The sequence below is a fragment of the Volvox carteri genome (genome assembly GCF_000143455.1).
Source record: "Volvox carteri f. nagariensis unplaced genomic scaffold VOLCAscaffold_12, whole genome shotgun sequence".
Classification (NCBI taxonomy): Eukaryota; Viridiplantae; Chlorophyta; class Chlorophyceae; order Chlamydomonadales; family Volvocaceae; genus Volvox; species Volvox carteri.
The window spans coordinates 1,209,066-1,227,364 of record NW_003307555.1 but is presented as its reverse complement, the minus strand read 5'-3'; the positions used below and the strand labels follow the sequence as shown (position 1 = coordinate 1,227,364).

At 57.0% G+C, this 18,299-nt stretch overlaps 4 protein-coding genes across 4 annotated transcripts in view; 2 read left to right on the top strand and 2 right to left on the bottom strand.

Moving 5' to 3' along the window:
• VOLCADRAFT_89377 (uncharacterized protein) overlaps positions 1–1,171 on the top strand; it is a gene marked incomplete at both ends in the record, with an annotated part of 5,612 nt that extends 4,441 nt beyond the window's left edge. Inside the window, 3 exons of the mRNA XM_002949024.1 lie at positions 400–483; positions 643–732; positions 1,040–1,171. Coding sequence (XP_002949070.1) covers positions 400–483; positions 643–732; positions 1,040–1,171 — 306 coding nt within the window. The remainder of the gene's footprint in view (positions 1–399; positions 484–642; positions 733–1,039) is intronic.
• A 1,432-nt stretch (positions 1,172–2,603) lies between these two features.
• On the bottom strand, positions 2,604–6,591 carry VOLCADRAFT_89376 (uncharacterized protein; the record flags this gene model as incomplete). The annotated part of the gene is made up of 6 exons (XM_002948922.1): positions 2,604–2,660; positions 3,050–3,196; positions 4,564–4,974; positions 5,338–5,439; positions 5,618–5,788; positions 6,430–6,591. 6 exons carry the CDS (start codon positions 6,589–6,591, stop codon positions 2,604–2,606), a joined length of 1,050 nt encoding a protein of 349 aa, XP_002948968.1.
• Positions 6,592–7,007: 416 nt separating this feature from the next.
• Positions 7,008–13,746, bottom strand: VOLCADRAFT_89375 (uncharacterized protein; the record flags this gene model as incomplete). The annotated part of the gene is made up of 7 exons (XM_002948921.1): positions 7,008–7,218; positions 9,279–9,430; positions 9,629–10,598; positions 10,803–10,993; positions 11,793–12,133; positions 12,747–12,901; positions 13,727–13,746. 7 exons carry the CDS (start codon positions 13,744–13,746, stop codon positions 7,008–7,010), a joined length of 2,040 nt encoding a protein of 679 aa, XP_002948967.1.
• Positions 13,747–13,935: 189 nt separating this feature from the next.
• Positions 13,936–17,351, top strand: VOLCADRAFT_89374 (uncharacterized protein; the record flags this gene model as incomplete). The annotated part of the gene is made up of 5 exons (XM_002949023.1): positions 13,936–13,973; positions 14,220–14,562; positions 15,480–15,608; positions 16,099–16,323; positions 17,289–17,351. The coding sequence occupies 5 exons, from the start codon at positions 13,936–13,938 to the stop codon at positions 17,349–17,351; spliced, it is 798 nt and encodes a 265-aa protein (XP_002949069.1).
• Positions 17,352–18,299: the final 948 nt, after the last annotated feature.

Sequence of the window (18,299 nt, the reverse complement as noted above, 5' to 3'; positions counted from 1 at the left end):
TGCCGCTCAGATCCCTCATCGTGAAGGAGGACTCCGGGTACAAGACCTTTTACTACCACCTTGTCAAGTGGGTGAGGGGAGCGGGGGGAAGAGAGGGGGAGGGGAGAGGAGGGCGCGGGGAAGGGTTGATAACGTTTTTTCTGGAGGCCCTCGTGTCCGTGCAACCCCCCCGGCACTCTCGGGGGGGGGGAGTAAATGCAAAATGAAGGAGGGTGGGTTGTGTGTGCGGGATTGTGTATGTGTGGGGTTACGGACTTGCGATCGTTTTTCTTGTCATTTGTTCCCTACGTTCCCTTCTTTTCCCCTCCTCCGGTTACCCTTTCCCCCTTCCCTTCCCTTCCCAGACCCCTCACCTTTCCCCTGACGCCCCCTCCCGACCCCACCGTAAGGCCCTACCAGCACTACATCCCCGTGTGGAAGGCGGGGGGCGGCCCTGAGGACGTGTTAGAGGCTGTGAAGTGGGCCTCGCTCAATGACAAGGAGGTGAGGGGGCCCCCCGGGGGCGGCCCTGAGGGGACAGCGCCGTTCTTTTCCCCCTTTGTAGCCCACCACAGGCCATTCTCCTGCTCGCAACTCTCCCCCTCCCTCCCCTTTCCCTCCCTCCCCGTGGTTCGTCTTCCCCCTCCCTCCCCCCCCCCCCAGGCCGAGCGGATGGCCGCAGCCGCCCAGGCAGTGGCTCTCAAGTACTTGAACAAGAGGGCGAGGTCGTGCTACTGGCTGAAGCTGTTCCAGGTGTGAATGTGTGTGTGTGTGGGGGGGGAAGAAGGCGGAGAGAAGGGGGAAGCTGTCTGTGTATGTGCGTGTGCGTGTGTCTGCGTGTGCGGAATCAGATGACCACAACCAACAAGTATCTCACTGCTTTGTTTAACGCAACGCAAAAGGGTTTTTCCAGGACTGTTGGGTCACCGCCTTCATGTGCAACGTTATAGCTTATCAACCACCTTGCGTCTTTCTCTTTTGCCGCTTCTACCTGACAAAAAATTCCCAACAAAGCAACTCCCAACCGCCAACTAACCAACTCCCAACTCCCACGCCCCAGGCCTACGCCTCCCTCCAGCGCTTCCCTGCCACTCCGGCGAACAAGACCTACTTGCGGAGTGTGGAGCAGTACTTGGAGACTGTGGGGAGGAAGTTTGAGGGCGGGCAGCAACTGCACAAAATTGAATACTGACTGACGAGTCGTGTTGGGTTTCGGACGGGGTGGAGGGGAGGAAGGCGGGGGGAGGGGTGTTCGATCTCGGGGTGCTGGTGGCGGTACACACATGCCTGTACATGATGGTGTTGTGCGTGCGTGTAGGGCGATGATGCCGGTGTATGGGCACACGGTCGTTAAAACGGTTGGTCGTTGGGAGCTCTGTGGGTGTCGTTGCTGCTTCCCGATTTCCCTTTTTGCCCTATCCGGGATCTCCCAACCTCCCACGGTTGTTGCGGGTGCGGAGGATGTGATGGACGAGCACAGCCACTGCATTCTCGACGTCGTCCCAATTCCCTAGTGCCCTGCCCCACGGCGGGATACCCGAGAATGTGTTTTCTGGGGGAAAGTCGTACCACGAGCGAGTGAAGCTGCTGCCAGGGCAAGAGTGTACCAGGAGTAGAACTGACCAAAAGGCGTTCTTGAAGGCGGCGACCCCCCCCCTGTTTTGGGGGGGGGGGAATAATCGCCACGATAGCACCGGTGGGTGCTGGGGGTTGAAGTAGGAGGAGGCGCGCGGCGGTTAGGGTGGTTATGTTTTGGTATATGTGTATGTATGTCACGTATAAAAAGGAATTTTGGCACATGCACATAGCGAATACGTACATGCCATTTCATGCCATGTTTTTCATTTTTCGCTTGGAAGGGTGTATCAGCTACTACGATGGAGAATGGTTTTGTCGCCACCACCTCGCGTTCGTTGGTTGGTTGGTTGGTTGGGTTATTAGTTGCTTTGCCAAAATGCAAACCCAAAAAAACTGTGCTCCGAAACGGAGTGTGGTTGGTGGATGAGGGTGGCGTCGAGTCTCTCACATTGCTCCGCGGGGAATGGGGGAAGAAGAGGGGGAGAAAGCGGCATTGACTCTTTGACTCATTTTCGTCCCAGCCAAATTTATCGCTTAAGGTTGGAAGTTTTGTAATATCACATAACTTGCTGGTAATCTCTCCACCATGATATCTGAAGAAGAGTAATATTACCTTTTCCTTTAAAATTATAGTAGTCCAGTGGTGATGTGTGAACTAGCATAAAAAGGTGCAAAGGCAAATGAAATGAAGCCGTAATAATTGCAAATACCTGACCAGGCGAGTCTATCAAAGAAAGGAACCATATACCTATCTTGGAACCGGTGAAGCTACCACTACCACCCACCGCCACCTCGACCTCATCACAGTCGACCTCATCACACCACACCACACCAACGCACAACGACGGCCACACCACAAAAAGGAAAAGGCGGCGAGAGCAACAACAAACAACTATTTGCCCTCCACATGGCGACATTTTTATCCTAGGAGAGGTGCAGCTTGCAAAAAAAGCACATGGGATGCAGAAGACGGGCTCTTAGCAGAGCATTCTTCCGCACCGTAGCTTCCTCTACTGCTGCGGCTGTTTCTGCTGCTATGTCGTTTTTCACACTTCGAGCTGCAGTCCTAGGCGAGGCCGTGTGCCGGGGTTCAAACCGTCCACCTGGACAGGGCGGCGCGGGGGAGGTAGATTCACAGGAGGGGGAGATTCCGGGTGTGTGTGTGTGGGGGGGGGGGAGGGGGGAATCACTCAAAGCCGCAAGGAGTTCGGAACTGAACTGCCGGAAGGCGTCCAAAGTCCGAAACTGGCCCCAGGGAGGGAATGAGTCCAAAGCGATGAAGTCATCGGGAGGGGAAAACGGTGGGGGTGATAGGGGGAGAGTTGTGTATCAAAGTACGCGTGGAAAGGAGTTATCTAAGCACTAGCGCCGTACACATCCGCCCTGACGCACCCTTCCCTCTCCCCCCCTTCAATACCCTCTAATAGACACCACACACCCGACCCGGGCGACAGAGGCCCCTGCCCCGACCCCCTCAACTACCCCCCCGCACCTCCGCCGTGAAAGTGACCCGTGGGCCCGCCGCCAGTGTGTCCCTGTACAGCAGTGATACGACACCGCGACTGGAGATCTTGACTTTCACGACTCCGCCGCCGCCGCCGCCGCCGCTCCCTCTGCCGGTGCCGGTGCCGGCGGCCGCCTACTTCCCCCCCCCCCATGTCCCCGCGGGATGGAAAGGCACACAAACATACATATGTACATAGATAGATATATATACATAGTTTTACATGTATCCATACATATGTGGCTCCTAAAAATCATGTGCGCCACTAGTCGATCGGTAGGATATTTGCCTTCCAAGCAAAAGAGCGGGGTTCGACTCCCTGGTGGCGCAGTTCTCATCAAAGCTCAGGCAGTAAAAATTATGGAATTATAGGTGTGAGGGGTGGAGCATGTGCAACGTTATGACTGAGGCGCCACTCCTGGCATTGGCCAAGCACCTTTCAGAAGTTCAGGAAGTCAGACATATCGCGCCAGCTGAGGCGCTTTGCCTTGAAGCGGTCGAGGGAGAATGAAGATGACCTCCAGCGTACCCGCATCAATATCATCACAACGTCCATGGCACACCCGGCTTTTACGAACACACCCGCACTTGTGTGCGGAACTTGTAACTTGTATATACATACATACGCACACACAGAGGGTACACGAAGAGCCCGGAGAGGCGCGGGCGGGGTTCCTCCCCCAATCAGCAGGGGGCGAGGGAGAGTCCACAACCCGGAGTGTTGAGTGGATATATATATACCGCAAGTCGAACTTACAAAGTCTAGCGTTGCGGTATATTTCAACACTCCATACACGCGCCGTACGCCGTACGCTGTACGAGCGATGTGTCACCCCCTTCCCCTCCTGTTGTAGCGCGTTAGAGCGTTACAGAACTTAATCGCTGTGTGATTAAGACACGACTTGATAAGACTGATCTACGAACAGTCTACGACTGAATATCTTGGAGTTTAGGAGAGTGTTTCCTAACCAAGCAATGACACGCACTTGTGATACCACCAGACACATCGGTTTGGGCAACCAATGTAGACCTGATGAGACATCGTACAATAGAAGTTGTTACGGCCTCCTTAGCAACGAGTATTTATACTCGGGAGGAAGCCTGGGATAGATATCTTCCGATATAGTGAGAGAGATTCTAGAAGCCTACGCGCCTAACGCTCCTTACTCAGAACAGAGCCCAGACCTTGACGGAGCGAATCCGTCCCGTAACCTGTCGGCTCTCGCCGATGTTATGCGCTAACACCTCCCCAACCTAGGGCTAAACACGTGAACACTCGACTGGCCAGTGGCAGCCAGCGGAACTACCATCACCATGGCGTCGTCGTTGGGTTGAGGGGCCTGACATCATGTGCTTGTGAAGGACGGAGAATACACACACACATACATACACACACGCACCCACACACGTGGCTCAGATTTCCAACACGTGCACGCGGGGGACTAGGGCCCCGATCAGCGCCACCCGCATCCTTCGTTGCCTAACTAGGTCATACGGGTTACCTTTTTCGGCACCTTGAAACTCGCCCCAATAGCGAACGCCGGCGGCGCCGCCGCCGCTGCGGCCGCACGTGCCGTGCCGGCGCCAGATTTGCCGCCGCCGCCTCCGCTAGCACCGCCACCATTACCATCACCAGCAGTAGCCGGCGGCGGCGGCGGGGCGAAGAACGCCTCCATCGCCGGCTTCAGATCCGCCACCGCCTCTAGCCCCAATGCCACGCCGGGCTTAAGGCTGTAGCCGTACAGAAGTGTCGCTTTGCCGCCGCCATTGCTACTACTGCCGACGCCGACGACGCCACTGCCTCTGAGCTGCAGCTCGACATGCTGCCTCTCGTCATGCCAGGCGGCGGCGGCAGTCCAACTTGTTACGCGCAGGGCGGAGGAACTGTACGCCGCCTCGCCGCCAACGTCCACCTGTGTACGACAGTACGACAGAAGCCTGGCTCCGAGCGCCATGCCACCAGCAGAGCGTGTCTAAGGTATGCGGGCGGCCCGCGTGTATGTTTTTCCTCATTCTGTTTGTACCCCTTCTTGCCACCCCTTCTTCCCACCCCTTCTTCCCACCACGCGTTGTCCCGTCGCCGCCTAAATTTGAAAGTCACTTCGCCATCCCCAACACAACGCCTTCCCCCATAATTTATTTATTTATAAAAGTAAACAATATAAATAAATAATCATGATAAAAACAAATAATAACAAATAATAAAATTGGTAAAATAACCAAGAAAGAAAAAAATTAAAGACAGGACCACCTCTGTTCCCTTCTTCCCAGCTCACCCGGCCAGTCCCCCCCACGGCGGCGGCGCTAATCAGCGGTTTCGGCCCCAGTGAGGAGCTCGTCTTGATGTGCAGGTAGTTGCCCACGTAATCCAGTGTCACCTGCCGTACGCCCGTGTACCCCGCACGGAACACATGCATACATACGCACATCCAGGCAGAACACGAACGACGAGTTAGAAAAAGGTCCAAAGGAAGGTATTGCGGAAGGAGCCGTGTCGCAGTACGACAAGTGTACTGCCCGCACACTCCTCCCCTAAAACCCCAACGGCCAACGTACCTTGGGCGGCCACACCTTCGACTTCTCCGCTAGTGCCGGCACCGACGCGACGCCCCCCAGCACCAGCTTGCCCGCTTGGCTACCCGGCGGGGCGGTCGGCTCAGAGCCTCTGTCTGCTGCTGCTGGTGCTGGTGCTGGTACTGGCACTGTGAAGGTATGGCTGACAGTGGCCTACATGGCAGCGTGAATGCGGGAGGTAGGCCAGGCACACAGGCACACAGGCACACAGGCACACAGGCACACAGGCACAAGCGCAGGGGGCTGAGAGGGCGAGGAGAATTCACGAGAGGACGTGTTCACGAGAGGGCAGCGAGCGGCCAAACGGAACCGGGATGTGCTGTGGGCCGGGTATGTGCTGTGGGGGGTTTATGGCTTCTAAAGAGATTTTTAGGGGGCTTTAGGCTACGTGTGGGCGCGAGGGCGGCTGGTGAGAGGGGAAGAAGAAGAAGAAGAAGAAGAAGAACAAGAGGCGCGCTACCCTATTCAACAGCAGGTCTAGTGGGAAAGGGATGAGGGGGAAAAGAGAGAATGGGGTGAGGGGTGAGGGGTGGGGGGGAAATATCTGGAGGGGGCGTTTGGGGGTTGTGTGTGTGTGGGGGGGGAGAGAGGGGTGTGTATGTGCTTAGGGCGGGGAGGGGCCACGAGCCCGGGCTCCAAACCCTCGCGGACCCTCGTCGTACTGCCGTACACCTCACATCGGTGATGATACAGCAATTAGGGTGGGGTGGGTTTGGGTGGGATGTGGGTCTTTGTTCGTTTCTAGTTGGGTAGTGTGTACAAACATGCGCGCGAAAAATCAAGAGACATCTTACCTCTGCCACGCCCCCTGTTGTGACGAGCAGGTCTGCCATGAAGGGTCCCGTACGGGAGGGGGAGGTGAAGCTGGCGAGAAGCTGCCCCGCCAGGGGCCCCGAGCTGCCCCTGCAGCACCGGCGAATGACCACCACCACCACCACCACCACCACCACCACCATCGTTCAATCACCCCTTGCCTTCACCCCCTAGTCGCCATAATAATTATCTCAACATTATTATGATAACTGATTATACATACCGCCGCGATCACGACTAATAACATATTTTTTGTGATTACCAGCTACATACGACAGAAAAGACGGAAATTGTCAGGAAGGGAAAAAAGATCAGTTCGTGAACAATTAAAAACAATTACTGACAAACCGGTGTGTGTGTCAATCAGGCAATCAGTGTTCAGGTGAGACTGTTGAGTTGATGTGGGCGCCATCGGCGGTCCAGGGAGAGTCCCTCCCCCTAACCCCTCCCCCCTCCCCTTCCCCTAACCCCTCCCCTGCCCCTAACCCTTCTTGGTGTCTCCTTTATTTATTCATTCTGGATACCACCAGCACCCCGCCTCCGACTTACGACTTACGACTTACGAAGAGGTGGTGGTGGCTGTGGTGGTCAGGGACAGACCACGACCGTTCGTGCTCGAGATCATGAACTTGGACACGCCGGCGGTGCCGTACAGGCCCTCCACGCGATTGCCGTACAACACGTCCTTGGCCAGCTGGCCGAACTGCGCCAGTGACTTGACTGGGCATGGCGGAGGTGGCTGCGAGGGTGGTGTTACTTCGCCTGGGTTCCTGTTCGGTGGTAGACAGTACGGCATGATTCAGCGGAGGAGCCTCCAATGCAACTATATTGGAGGGAGAATTGAGGAGGAGAAGAACTTGGGAAAAGTACATGCTTTGTAAAGGCTAAAGCAGTGCCGCTGTTAGGAATTTTGAATTTCTAAAGGACTAAGGAAGGACGTTGATTTTCACAAAAAATTGGCAGCAAAATGGTGTCTCGTGGCGTGCTCTGTGATCGGACGAAAGCTGAAAACGCAGACTGCGTCAGGTTGGCAGAAGTAGAGCCCGTAGAGCCAGCCAGCCGCTCTGTGCAGAAGACAAATTGATACAAAACCAACTGTCGATGCGCCTTCAAGGAAGTCACAGATTTTTCTTTTGTTGGAGAATTTACGTTTTGCTTTGAGAGGAGGCTCTGGACGGAAGGCTTGCGTGCACGTCTTGCAGCAGGGCGGCGCGTCAACAAAAGGTGGCGCCGCCTGAGCTCGCGGCCACCTGGCCAAAGCTCATTCCATACCAAAGCAACCCCTATAAGCCGCTTACCGTTGTTGTTGTTGTTGCTGTGCCGTGTCCGCCATTTCCTCTGTGGCTTACTTTTTTTTGTTGCTGTAGGCAAATTTCTCGTTGCGTCTGCGAGTATTTATTTGGAAATCCCTCCCTCAGGAAAGTGACGACAGTAAAAGTCAGCCAGCTCGCAAAAATGGAACCAGCGCGTAACCATACATGGAATCATATACAACATTTACAAAGCCCCGGAGGCCGCCGGGCGGATGCCGTCACAGGAACTCCATCTTTATTTCCTTGTCCGTACCACAAACACTACTTACAAAAGGCGCGCAAAATGTTCGCGACCTTTTGTATCATGCAATAGGAAGAAACGACGACCGATCATATCTTAGCTACCCGGAAATTTAAAGATGGCGAAAAGGCGAAGAACGCCCCGTGGCCGAATACATCCACCTACCGACGGCTGGACCCATGGGTCAGTAAGACCCTTGAATTTTCGTTATTCTTTTGCCTTGTGCCCAAATGCTACTCATATATTATTGCTGGCAGCTTGAAGCAGTGCTCAGCGCTAACGAAAAAAAATAGTTGCCCACATAATGAAATTCTTAGGTGCACTCGTGTCCCCTGTCGTGTAACGAGCTCTCGAGTCCCTTACACGATATCGATAAAGGGCGCTGTTAAGCTGTCAACTAAACAATCGAAGGTTCTAAGGGGCTGCCAACGGCTCCGAAAGGGCGACATAGGGCCCGTGAGTGCAGGAAGCGACAGCTTGTTGACTGGAACCGCATCATGATTACAGACACGCTGCCGATTTACTCTCTCGCATCGTGTATGTAAGTATGTATGTTGTTACAGGTTGGTTAACTTCGCCAGCGGCCCCTTTCCCGGGCAGTCCCTGCTCTCCCCTGCTAGACGGGCACCCTAATCCGTCACCCCATCCGACTTCAGAATGTATTCGTTGGGTTCGGCAACTCACCACCAGCATCCAACCAAATCTAGCGGATCAACGGCGCATCAACTTCGTTCCTGGTCAGCTTGCAAGTTGATTTTATCACGTCCTACATCGTCCATATGATGGGGGGCCACCTCCCATTTCATCACTCCTTAAGCACCCCAGGAGCCGGCAGGCGGATTTGAACCCGGGTCGGCCGGGAGCAGAAGTCAGGCCTTAACCTCTGCCAGCCGCCTGCCTTTATATATGTATGTATATACGTATGTAAATGTCCTGTTGCCCGGCCCCCCAAAGCACCGCCGCGCGCGTGTCTCACTCTCCCCCCCCCACCACCACCACCTCGGCCTCCACAGGCACAGCCGGCAATCTGAGACCCACCATCCCGCCCTCCTCCATCCTGCCGTTCAACAGGTACGACAACGGTGCCGCCGCTGCAGCTGGCTGCGGCCGCGACGGCAGCCACTGCTGCTGCTGCAGCGGCGGCGATGATGATGCTGGTGCTGGTGCTGCCGCCGCCGCCCCGACTAGCCCCGGCAGCCGAACCTCCCGGGCGCCGTACAACTCGCTGCAAACCTCGAGGATCTGCTCATATGTGTCGTACTCGAGAACGCCGTACCGGGCCGACAGCGCGTCGTAGCAACTTATCTCTGCCTGCTGGAACTCGTCCGATTCCGGTCCCAGTACGGCCTGGATTCCGTACAGGAGCCGTACGGCGCAAGCGACCGCCAGATCAGATCCCGGCGCCACCGCCGCCGCGACCTCCTGCGCCTGCGCCAGCAGATCCACGTACGGCAGCAGGAAGCTGCGGGGAAGATCCTCCACGCGCCAACGCCGCGCCGCCACCGCGCGCATAGTAGCCGCCGCCAACATCGGAGGCTCCGCCGCCGCCGCCGCCGCCGCCACGGCAGCACCGCCGCCGTCGCTAACGACGGTGCCATCATCATCTTCGCCTTCGCCACCTTTAACCCCGGCCGTCGCTTTTTTGTGCAGCGGCAGCGGCCTCCCCTTCGCCTTGCGGCCCTTGCCGCTACTGGCTCCTGCATCCGCGTCCTGCTGCCGCCGCCGGCTTCGTCGCGGCGATTGTTGCTGTTGCTGTTGTTGTTGCTGCCTTTCCTGCACAACCTGCAGCAGGCCCAGCGCCCCCACCACCACCAGCAGCTGGTCCAGCAACACGAATACACTGCCTTCCAGCCACAACACCTCCTGCTGCGATAGGACCCCACCGCTGCCGCCGCCGCCGCTGCTGCTGCCATCAGCGCCATCCTCCTCTTCCCTGGCTGTTTCCTCTTCGCCCTCGGACCCCGCCGCCGCCGCCGCCGTCGTCGCCGCTGCCGCACGCAGCAGCTGCTGCCAGCTCTCCGACAGGTAGCCGTACAACTCCGAAAGCTCTTCAACAAGCTCCGAAACCGGTTCGTCCTGGGGGACGGCAAACGCGGGGCCACTGCCAAACGGCGGCGGCGGCTGCGCCGCCGCCGCCGCCGTCGCCCATCTCCGTCCCGTCAGCATGTCGTACAGGTGCGGCGCCGCCACGCGGCTGCAGGTAGTATGCAGGTTTTCTATAAAACCTGGCAGCTCTTTCGGAATCTTGGCCGCCGCCGCCGCCGCCGCCGCCACCACGTCTTGTTCCCCTCCCCCCGCCTCCCCTTCCCCCTCCCCCTCCCCCAACCCCGCAGCTTCCAAAACACATCTTTCACACGCACACACGAACCCGTAATGCTGGCGCAGGTAGGCGCGACGAAGCTCCAAGGGGCCCAGAGCGCGGCGGCCAAAGTAGCTGATCGTGACCTGCTGGCCGGCGGGCAAGTCGGCGGCGGCGCGTACGACCATGACGTCACCCACTAGGCCGTACGACGCCACAGGCGCACAAGAGTGATTGATGAGACTGAAGGGCGGCCAGAGCCCCACACAGCCGCTCAGGAGCTCCGCGGAGAGCGACCTGCGTCGCCAGGATTTGGGGGTTTAGGGTTTTCGGGTTTTCCATCTTTTATTTTTCTGAGTGTTGAGGGTGGGAGGGCCCAAGGTTTCACAGGCTGTCAAGTGGCGCGGTGGCGCATGACGTGATTTTCGTGCAGTAGTTGTTGTCGTACGACGGTGTCAACCCTACCGTCCTACCTCTCCCCCCCTTCCCCTCCCCACTGACCTGACGGCCGACACCGCTGGATCTGGTTTGGATTCTCCGTACGCGTTAAACGTCACCACTCGGGCCACTGCCTCGTCAGGCAACGGACAACGAACGCCCAACTGCCGCCGGCCGGAGGAAGCCCCCCCGGCAGCCTCCTCCTCCCCCTCGTCCCCCTCGTCCGGGGCGGCAGCTGCTGTGGCGCCGAAAGGCTGCGGCAAATCGAGAGTGCGGCAGCGGCGATGGAGGTCGACGGACGGAAATAATCATCGATATCTATGCGGGGGAGGTTGTAACGGGGGAGGTTGGACACTGTAGGACTGTGTGACCGTGGGCTGTGTACGAGGCCGCGTGGAGATGTCGAAAAGGGTGGCGGGGTGATGTGTGGACTTGCAAATGCCGTACCCCTCGTACAACGTTTCCTGTATCGGCTTTTGGGCACCGTCGACGAAATGAACTTACACATCCAGACACCGCAAGTGCCGTACATTCACCACCGGCAATCCCTCCAGTTCCACCCAGGCGGACGCAGTAGCTCCTACTCCTACTCCTACTCCTAGTCATGTTCACGGGGATGAAAAAGGGCCCTCCCAGTCTTTCTCTCTCTTCCTCTCTACGTGTGCCTGCCTCTCTGTTTTTTTGGTGTGTATGTATGTATGTATGTATGTATGTATGTATGTATGTATGTATGTATGTATGTATGTATGTATGTATGTATGTATGTATGTATGTATGTATGTATGTATGTATGTATGTGTGTGCGTGTGTCTTGTGTGCATCGAAGCGTGAGGGCCCCCTACCGAATATTCAATAACACGGGCTCCAACCCTCCCTCCGCAACGCCTCAGGAGCCGCACGGGCAGCAGCAGCAGCCGTAGCAGTAGCAACAGCAGCAGCCGTAGCAGTAGCAACAGCAGCAGCAGTAGCAGTAGCAACAGCAGCAGCAGTAGCAACAGCAGTAGCAGCAGCAGTAGCAGCAACCTATCAGGGAGAAAGCCCGGAAAGTCTCACCACCCGGAACAACTGCCGCAACTGACCCAGCCGCCTCCGGGTACGGCTGCTGCCCCCGCCGCCACTGGGCACGCCGTCGCCGTCGTCGTCGTCATCGCCGTCGTCAACGCCGTCGTACAGTGCCAGCATCCAGGCCGCCGCGAGGGGACTCATGACGGCGCCGTCTAACGCATGCGCCAGCTCTAAAGGTGACGGCGGCGGCGCCGCCGCAGGGCCGGCGAAAGATGGGTCGCTGTGATGACCCACGGGTCGGCCCCGTAGCATCGCCAGCGGGTAGCAGGCCAGCAGCAGCGTGCCGCACGTCACGTCCTTTGTCAAAAACACACCCACGCCGGCATCTGCTGGGGCCGGGGGGAAAAGACGAACCACAGGGGGGGGGCCGCGTGTGTGTTTTACGGTCGCAGGGGGCTACCGGGCGGAGGAGTTACCGGTGGGGAAACCAATACAGCAAGGATTGAAATGAGGCGCGCTAAGGACCCATTGCCGATGGGGTGCGCTGGCGGGCATGGGGGAGTTGCGTTCAGGTGGTAGTGGTGGAAGAACGTTATCGATGTTATTATGGGGATGAGATAGGCGATGGGAAGGCTGGGCTGCAAAAATGTAACGTGCAAGAGCAATTACATATCTCTGAATATTTTGATTTTTGGTGTGATTATCGAAGGGGTTCGGGTGGTTAAATCCTGAGACTTTTCAGCTTGCGCCGTCGTACAATAGTACGGGTCGTACATCGGAACGCTAAATCTTCTCGCTGGTGTATTGCATCCGGTGTCACCACCTTGGCACGACCTTGACTACTTGTGTGATTAAGGATAAAAGTGTAAGCGAGTGTCGGTTTTCTTTTTTTTTTGTAACGGTCCCAGGGGTGAGGCCGGCGGCAGGACCGGGATCCAGGGAGGGATCTTTTAAGGAAAAGGGGGTGAAGAGGGGTGAACGACATTGCTTAGAGTTTCCCACCCGGCACATCTCGCAGCTCTAGCGGGCCCATGTAGTACGGCACTTCCTCGCCGGGAGTGTACAGCAGCTCGTCAACGTCGCCGGGCTGCAGTACTGTAGAGGACTCGGGGCTGCTGGCGGCGGCGGCTGGTGCGTTGGCGGTGGCTGTGGGAACGCTGTGCCGCCGCCGAGCGAGCAGCGCGGCAGGGGGATGGATGGAAGCGGCGGGGTTGGATGAACGTTGTGGTGGTGACAGAGTTATCGTGCGGGTTGCAGCTGTGCAGAGCTGTCTGTGGGTTGATGATGTGCTTGTCGCGGACGGGGAGACCGGTGGTGAAGTCGCCGCAGCTGAGGTGTCGTACAGGCCGCCGCTGCCACGGTGGCTGTGAGCAAAAAGTGCTCCAGGCCGCACTCCTGGGAGGCTTGACCGACAGCTCTGTATCTTTTGGCGACCGCTTTGACACTTATCACGCGCTGCAGGTTTACTAATCGTGGGCTGAATTGCTGCCCATGCCGACAAGCTACTGCCGCCAATATCCGACCGGCAATTGCAGTTGCAGCGATAACTTTGACAAAGAGCTACTGATGACGAGATACTGGGTGACGGCCAAGAAGCTGCGCAAGCTGCAAAAACAGCGGGTGACGGCGTTCGGACTTTGCTATAAGCTGTCGCCAGGTGTCGACAGTCCTGGAAGTTCATTCTCGATACCCGCGAGGTTTCTATCTTCTTGTCGCTTATCACGGTTGCGTGGTGGCCCAGGGGCCGCAGGTTAGCCATGTCAAGCGTTTAGCCATATACTTCATACATATTAAAATACAGGATGAGATATATAGAATTACACTTGTGGTGAAGGCATAGCGGCAAGCAGTCACATAACCGGAAGATGCAGTAAGCGTACGGATTTTCGGTTGGGGAATGGTGTAGACTATGTTGACACTTGTCCGCCCAAGAATGTCGCAAATGCAAATGTATTCTTTCCCACGACGGAGAGTGAGCCCACCTAAACTTAGTGTACAGCATGCTCAAACTTAAGCTTAAATCGAGCCGAATGTAAAAGCACCGCATTCATATTTGCGAACAATATAAAATTTCCAGGTTAAACGTAGGTTTATCAATGGCATTGCTATGACATTCAACTAAGCAAACCTAGGCGGAGGCTGATTCCGCGACGCATCATAAAGGAGGCAGAACCGCGTTGACAACGCAAAGATGGCAGCATCCAACACCAGAGGTTTCCTGTCTTTCAGGTATGTTTACAGTCACTGCTGCTTAGCAGAGACGTATGTGGGCTTTGATCACGCCACGCCATGCGACGCGACGCTATGCCGTACCCTATCCTCCTGTAAGTGTCGAGCTGCAGTTCCATTCGTGCGCATATTTTGCTTCCTCCCCCTTCTCCCCTCATTGCGCTTCATGAAAACCCAACATCAAACTAAAGATCTAATCATTTCGAAATTAAAAAATCACTGGGCGCCGTCTGCCCATGCCCCCAGGTACAAATTAGCTAAGTTTCGGGACGCGGCAGAGGAGTTAGTCTTCTCCGTGTTTCAAGCGAACAATCTGGGCGGTCGGCAGCCGGGCACCGACCGATGGACTCCCCTCTCCCCGAGGTTGCCGACCCGTGGGTCGCTTCATCACTCGGGAGAAGAGCAGGAGAAGAAGAACCCTACAGCAGGCGGGAGCCACAGTAGCGGCGGTAGCAACAGCGGCGGAGTCTTGGGTGTCGTACAAGCAGCGTACCGTCGCGCACGTGAGGTGTACGACGCTCCCCTGACGCAGCACATGTACCTGACGGGTCCCGCCATGGCTCCAACCCTCAACTGGCGAGGCGCCAAGGTGCGCGTGGGGGTGGGGTTGGGAGTGGGGGTTGGGTTGGGTGGGGGTAGGGGTAGGGTGGGGGTTTGGGTTGGGTGGGGTTGGGGGTGGGGTTGGGGGTGGGGAGGAGGCCGCGAGAGGGGGCGGGGTGAAGAGCTCTTATAGCGCCCGACCTGATGTCGCCGGATTGATGGCGTCGCGTTTCGCAGCGTTTGAACTTTACGCAGCTAAATTTCCCGGACCAGGAAAACTTCATCAGGCAGCCTAACGACCAACGAAAGAAAGAAAATATGTAAAAAGGAAGCGACATGTAGTAGCACGCGACGACACACCATTAGGAGGGCCGTACGGGGCGTACAACAACGTGTACGGCGAACAACAAAACAGCATATATATGTATATATACAGCCATAGAATTCCATCAACAGGCTTCATGCAGCCGAGAAGTCCTGAGAACGGGGGGCCCGCACCGCACCAATCCTGAAAACAACAAATGTCCGGACAACCTGCTTTGCCAGTTGACCCCGGCAACCCCTAGCTAATTGCGGCGCCCAACTGCGGCGAGTATGAAAGGGAATTGTAACGGAGGTAATGGAGTCAAGGGTGAGGAGGGGGCCCTGGTCCACTTCATGGTATGAGGGCTTGAGGGAGGAGATGAGACAGGAAGAAGGGGAATACGGAGCAGAGAGCGGGTAGAGGAACTGCGGGAAGGCCTTGTGTTGGGGTCCGTGGTTCCCGCCGCCCTCCTCCTCCACCCCTTTCCCCCCGATCCGTCCCTCAGGCGGCAGCAGCAGCAACAACAACAGCTGCTATTAGTGCTGCTGCTACAGCCGCTGATGAGCCAAAAAACCGCAGATGACGCCACTTCATCATTAGCACGTGTGGCCCTTCTTCCCCGCACATCACATACATACATACACACACACCCCTGCCAACAGGACGCCGCCGCCCGGGAACGGTTGGTGGTTCGATTACTCCGCCGCCCGGGGCCCCACAACGTGCTGGTCGGCGATGTGGTGGCCTTTCACTCGCCACTCGCACTGCCGGAAGATGCTACTCATGTGATGGTGAGGGGGGGGGAGGTAGGGGTGCCGTTTCGGGGGTATGCTTCATCGGGGGTTGGGTGGGTCGGGGGGGGGGACTTGACCTCCCGGGTGCGTTGTACTCCCCCCTGATATTACTGAGCGCCACGCAACACCCTGGCCGGGTTAGTTGGGTGGGGTAAGTGGGGGTTAAGGGGGGGGAAAGTGCGGGTAGTAGGGTTGTGTTTTTTATCATCTCGTCCCACGCGCACACGCGTCCCTGAAGCATCCCTACCTCTTCTCCACCGCCCGTACGAATCCGTACATCCATACAGCCATCCATACACGAATCGCCACCCGCACAACCCCAGCTTCTTAAACTATGTGTACCCACTCGCGGAGGCGCCTTGACCATTATTCTTTCGTCGTCTGCCAGTCGTCGTCCAACCCGTCACGGCCCATTCTTTTCCCGTCCCCGTCCTCCCCTTCCCCCATACACATGCACACACCTGCTCCCTCTTCCGAGCACACGTAGGTCCGGCGGGTGGCTGCGGTGGAGGGCGACGAGATGGTTTCCACCTCCCCCACGGAGACCCCCTTCATCATCCCCCCCGGACACTGTTGGGTGCTGGCGGATAATTCCGAGTTGCGGCCCGAGGCGGGAGAGGTCATTGACTCCCGCTCGTACGGCCACATCCCTTTTTCGGCGGTCATCGGGAGGGTGGTGTACGCCGCCTCGTCGCGAGCGACCCACGGGCCGGTGCGGAATAACCCGGCACACAGCGAGGCTGGGGGGGAGGATGCGGCGGTTGTGGCGGTCGAGCTAGATGTGGAGGAGCTTCTGCAGGAGGAGGAGCGGATTGAGAAGGGGGAGGACTGGGAGGAGGAGGAGGATGGGGTGGAGGAGGGGGATGGGGAGGGAGAGGGGGAAAAAGAAGGGGAGGGGCAAGGTAGTGGAAAAGGTGGTGGCGGGGAAGGGGAAGGTGGGGAAGGGGAAAGGGAAGGGGGAGGGAAGAAGGGGGCGGGGAACAAGTTTGAAAAGAAGGGAACAGACTCCGACACGTGAGGTGGTGTTCGTTAGGTGAGAGTGAGGCGGTGTGGCGAGGGCTGCGATTTCAACACTGCGTATCAGTATCCTGACCGACATGTAGGGTGTCTGACGTAAGAGGACCGGTGTGGGGTGAGGGTGGGGTGGGAAAGACGAACCACGAACGAGTGAAGCTGCTGGTGGGGTGGGGTGGGGTTAGCGGAGCAGCTTTCCGAATTGCGGCTGAGAGGTGTCTCGAGCCACCGGCTGGCGGGCATAGCTAGGCAGGCAGGACACGTACCTAGCTGGGCAGAGGATGACCATCAGGTTCCCCTCTGTCCCAGGCGTGTCAAGAGCTGGAAGATATTTTCGCGAACCTTCACACAAGGGGATGTGTAGCTGGGCTGAAGCTTGCAGTTAGGTAAAAGCTACTTAAAGGATTTGGGACAGGGAAGGCTTACGAAGCCCTTTTGCCCTCACAACAGCTTTTTACGGGGGCTGCACATGGATGTGCGAACACGGTGCTAGAGCGTTGCTAGCATGCAGGACGTGCCGCGCACACAAGCGCATACAGCGGCTGAGGCCCTCTTGTTCGATACGCGCCTTTCCAGCAGGTGTGACATGAAACAAATGTCGTTTATCCGTACAGATTCTTCGTCCGTATGTCCCCCTATCCTCTTCAAGCAATCCGTCTGCAGATGATGGTTCACCAAGTCCAATTAGCGGTAATGATCTTTTTCCAGTTAATGAATCGGTACTAAAAACAATTGGACGAACCTCCGACAATGTGGGATATCATTTGGGAATCGTCGACGCTCTTAATCACACGCACACACAAGCACAGACGGTAAAATAGATGCGTCGTCAGGATGACGTCATGATATGATTGCCTCTACGAGTAGTTAGTTTGCTGCAGCTTTCCTTCTTTGACCAGCACCCGAGATCTGTACCGCACACAGCTCCCCGTACCAGCTACTACTCCGAAACCTGTATGTAGGCAGGAGTATCCGCCAACAACCTATTGATTGATAAAAAAACTGCACCACACCCGATTCGTTCGCGAGCGCCGTACTAGCTACTGCTCTGAAACCTAGCTGTACAGTCGTACCAAAGCCGCGTCCTTGTGGATGACACTTTTAAGAGGTGGATGCATCAAGGTAGCACAGCCGTCTCATCCGCCTTCCTTTCCCCAGCCGTCTGTCACCCCTTCCACCAGTCCCCATCACCCCCATACCAATATCAGTTCAACAATATCAGTCAGCTACATGTACTCCGCCATTCCGCCAAAGCCAGAGCCCCTCAGGCAACCCCGGGCTCACGATGGGGCCTTCCACGACCTAGCGGCCTGCCGAGCGCACGAATACCTTGTTGCGCCCCCACAATCACTGTTCTACAACCCATCATCCTCCGTACAAAGCCCCTCCGCAATAACACAAATGTCAGAGATAGGGACCCGCGGAAGCTCACACGTTGATCAACCCCACCCGGATTCTAGACACCAAGATGCAGCTGATGTGTCGGACAGGGGGGTCATATCTTCACCCGTGGCCGCTACCCTGGTCGAAACCCTGCCTTCCCCGGTATTTCGGGGCACCCTCATCCAGTCACCCCCTAGCCGACTTCTCCGAATTCAGTGGATCGCTCAGGTTCAGCACCCACCACCGGCATCCAACGAAATCTACCGGTACAACGGCGGCTCAATTCCAATT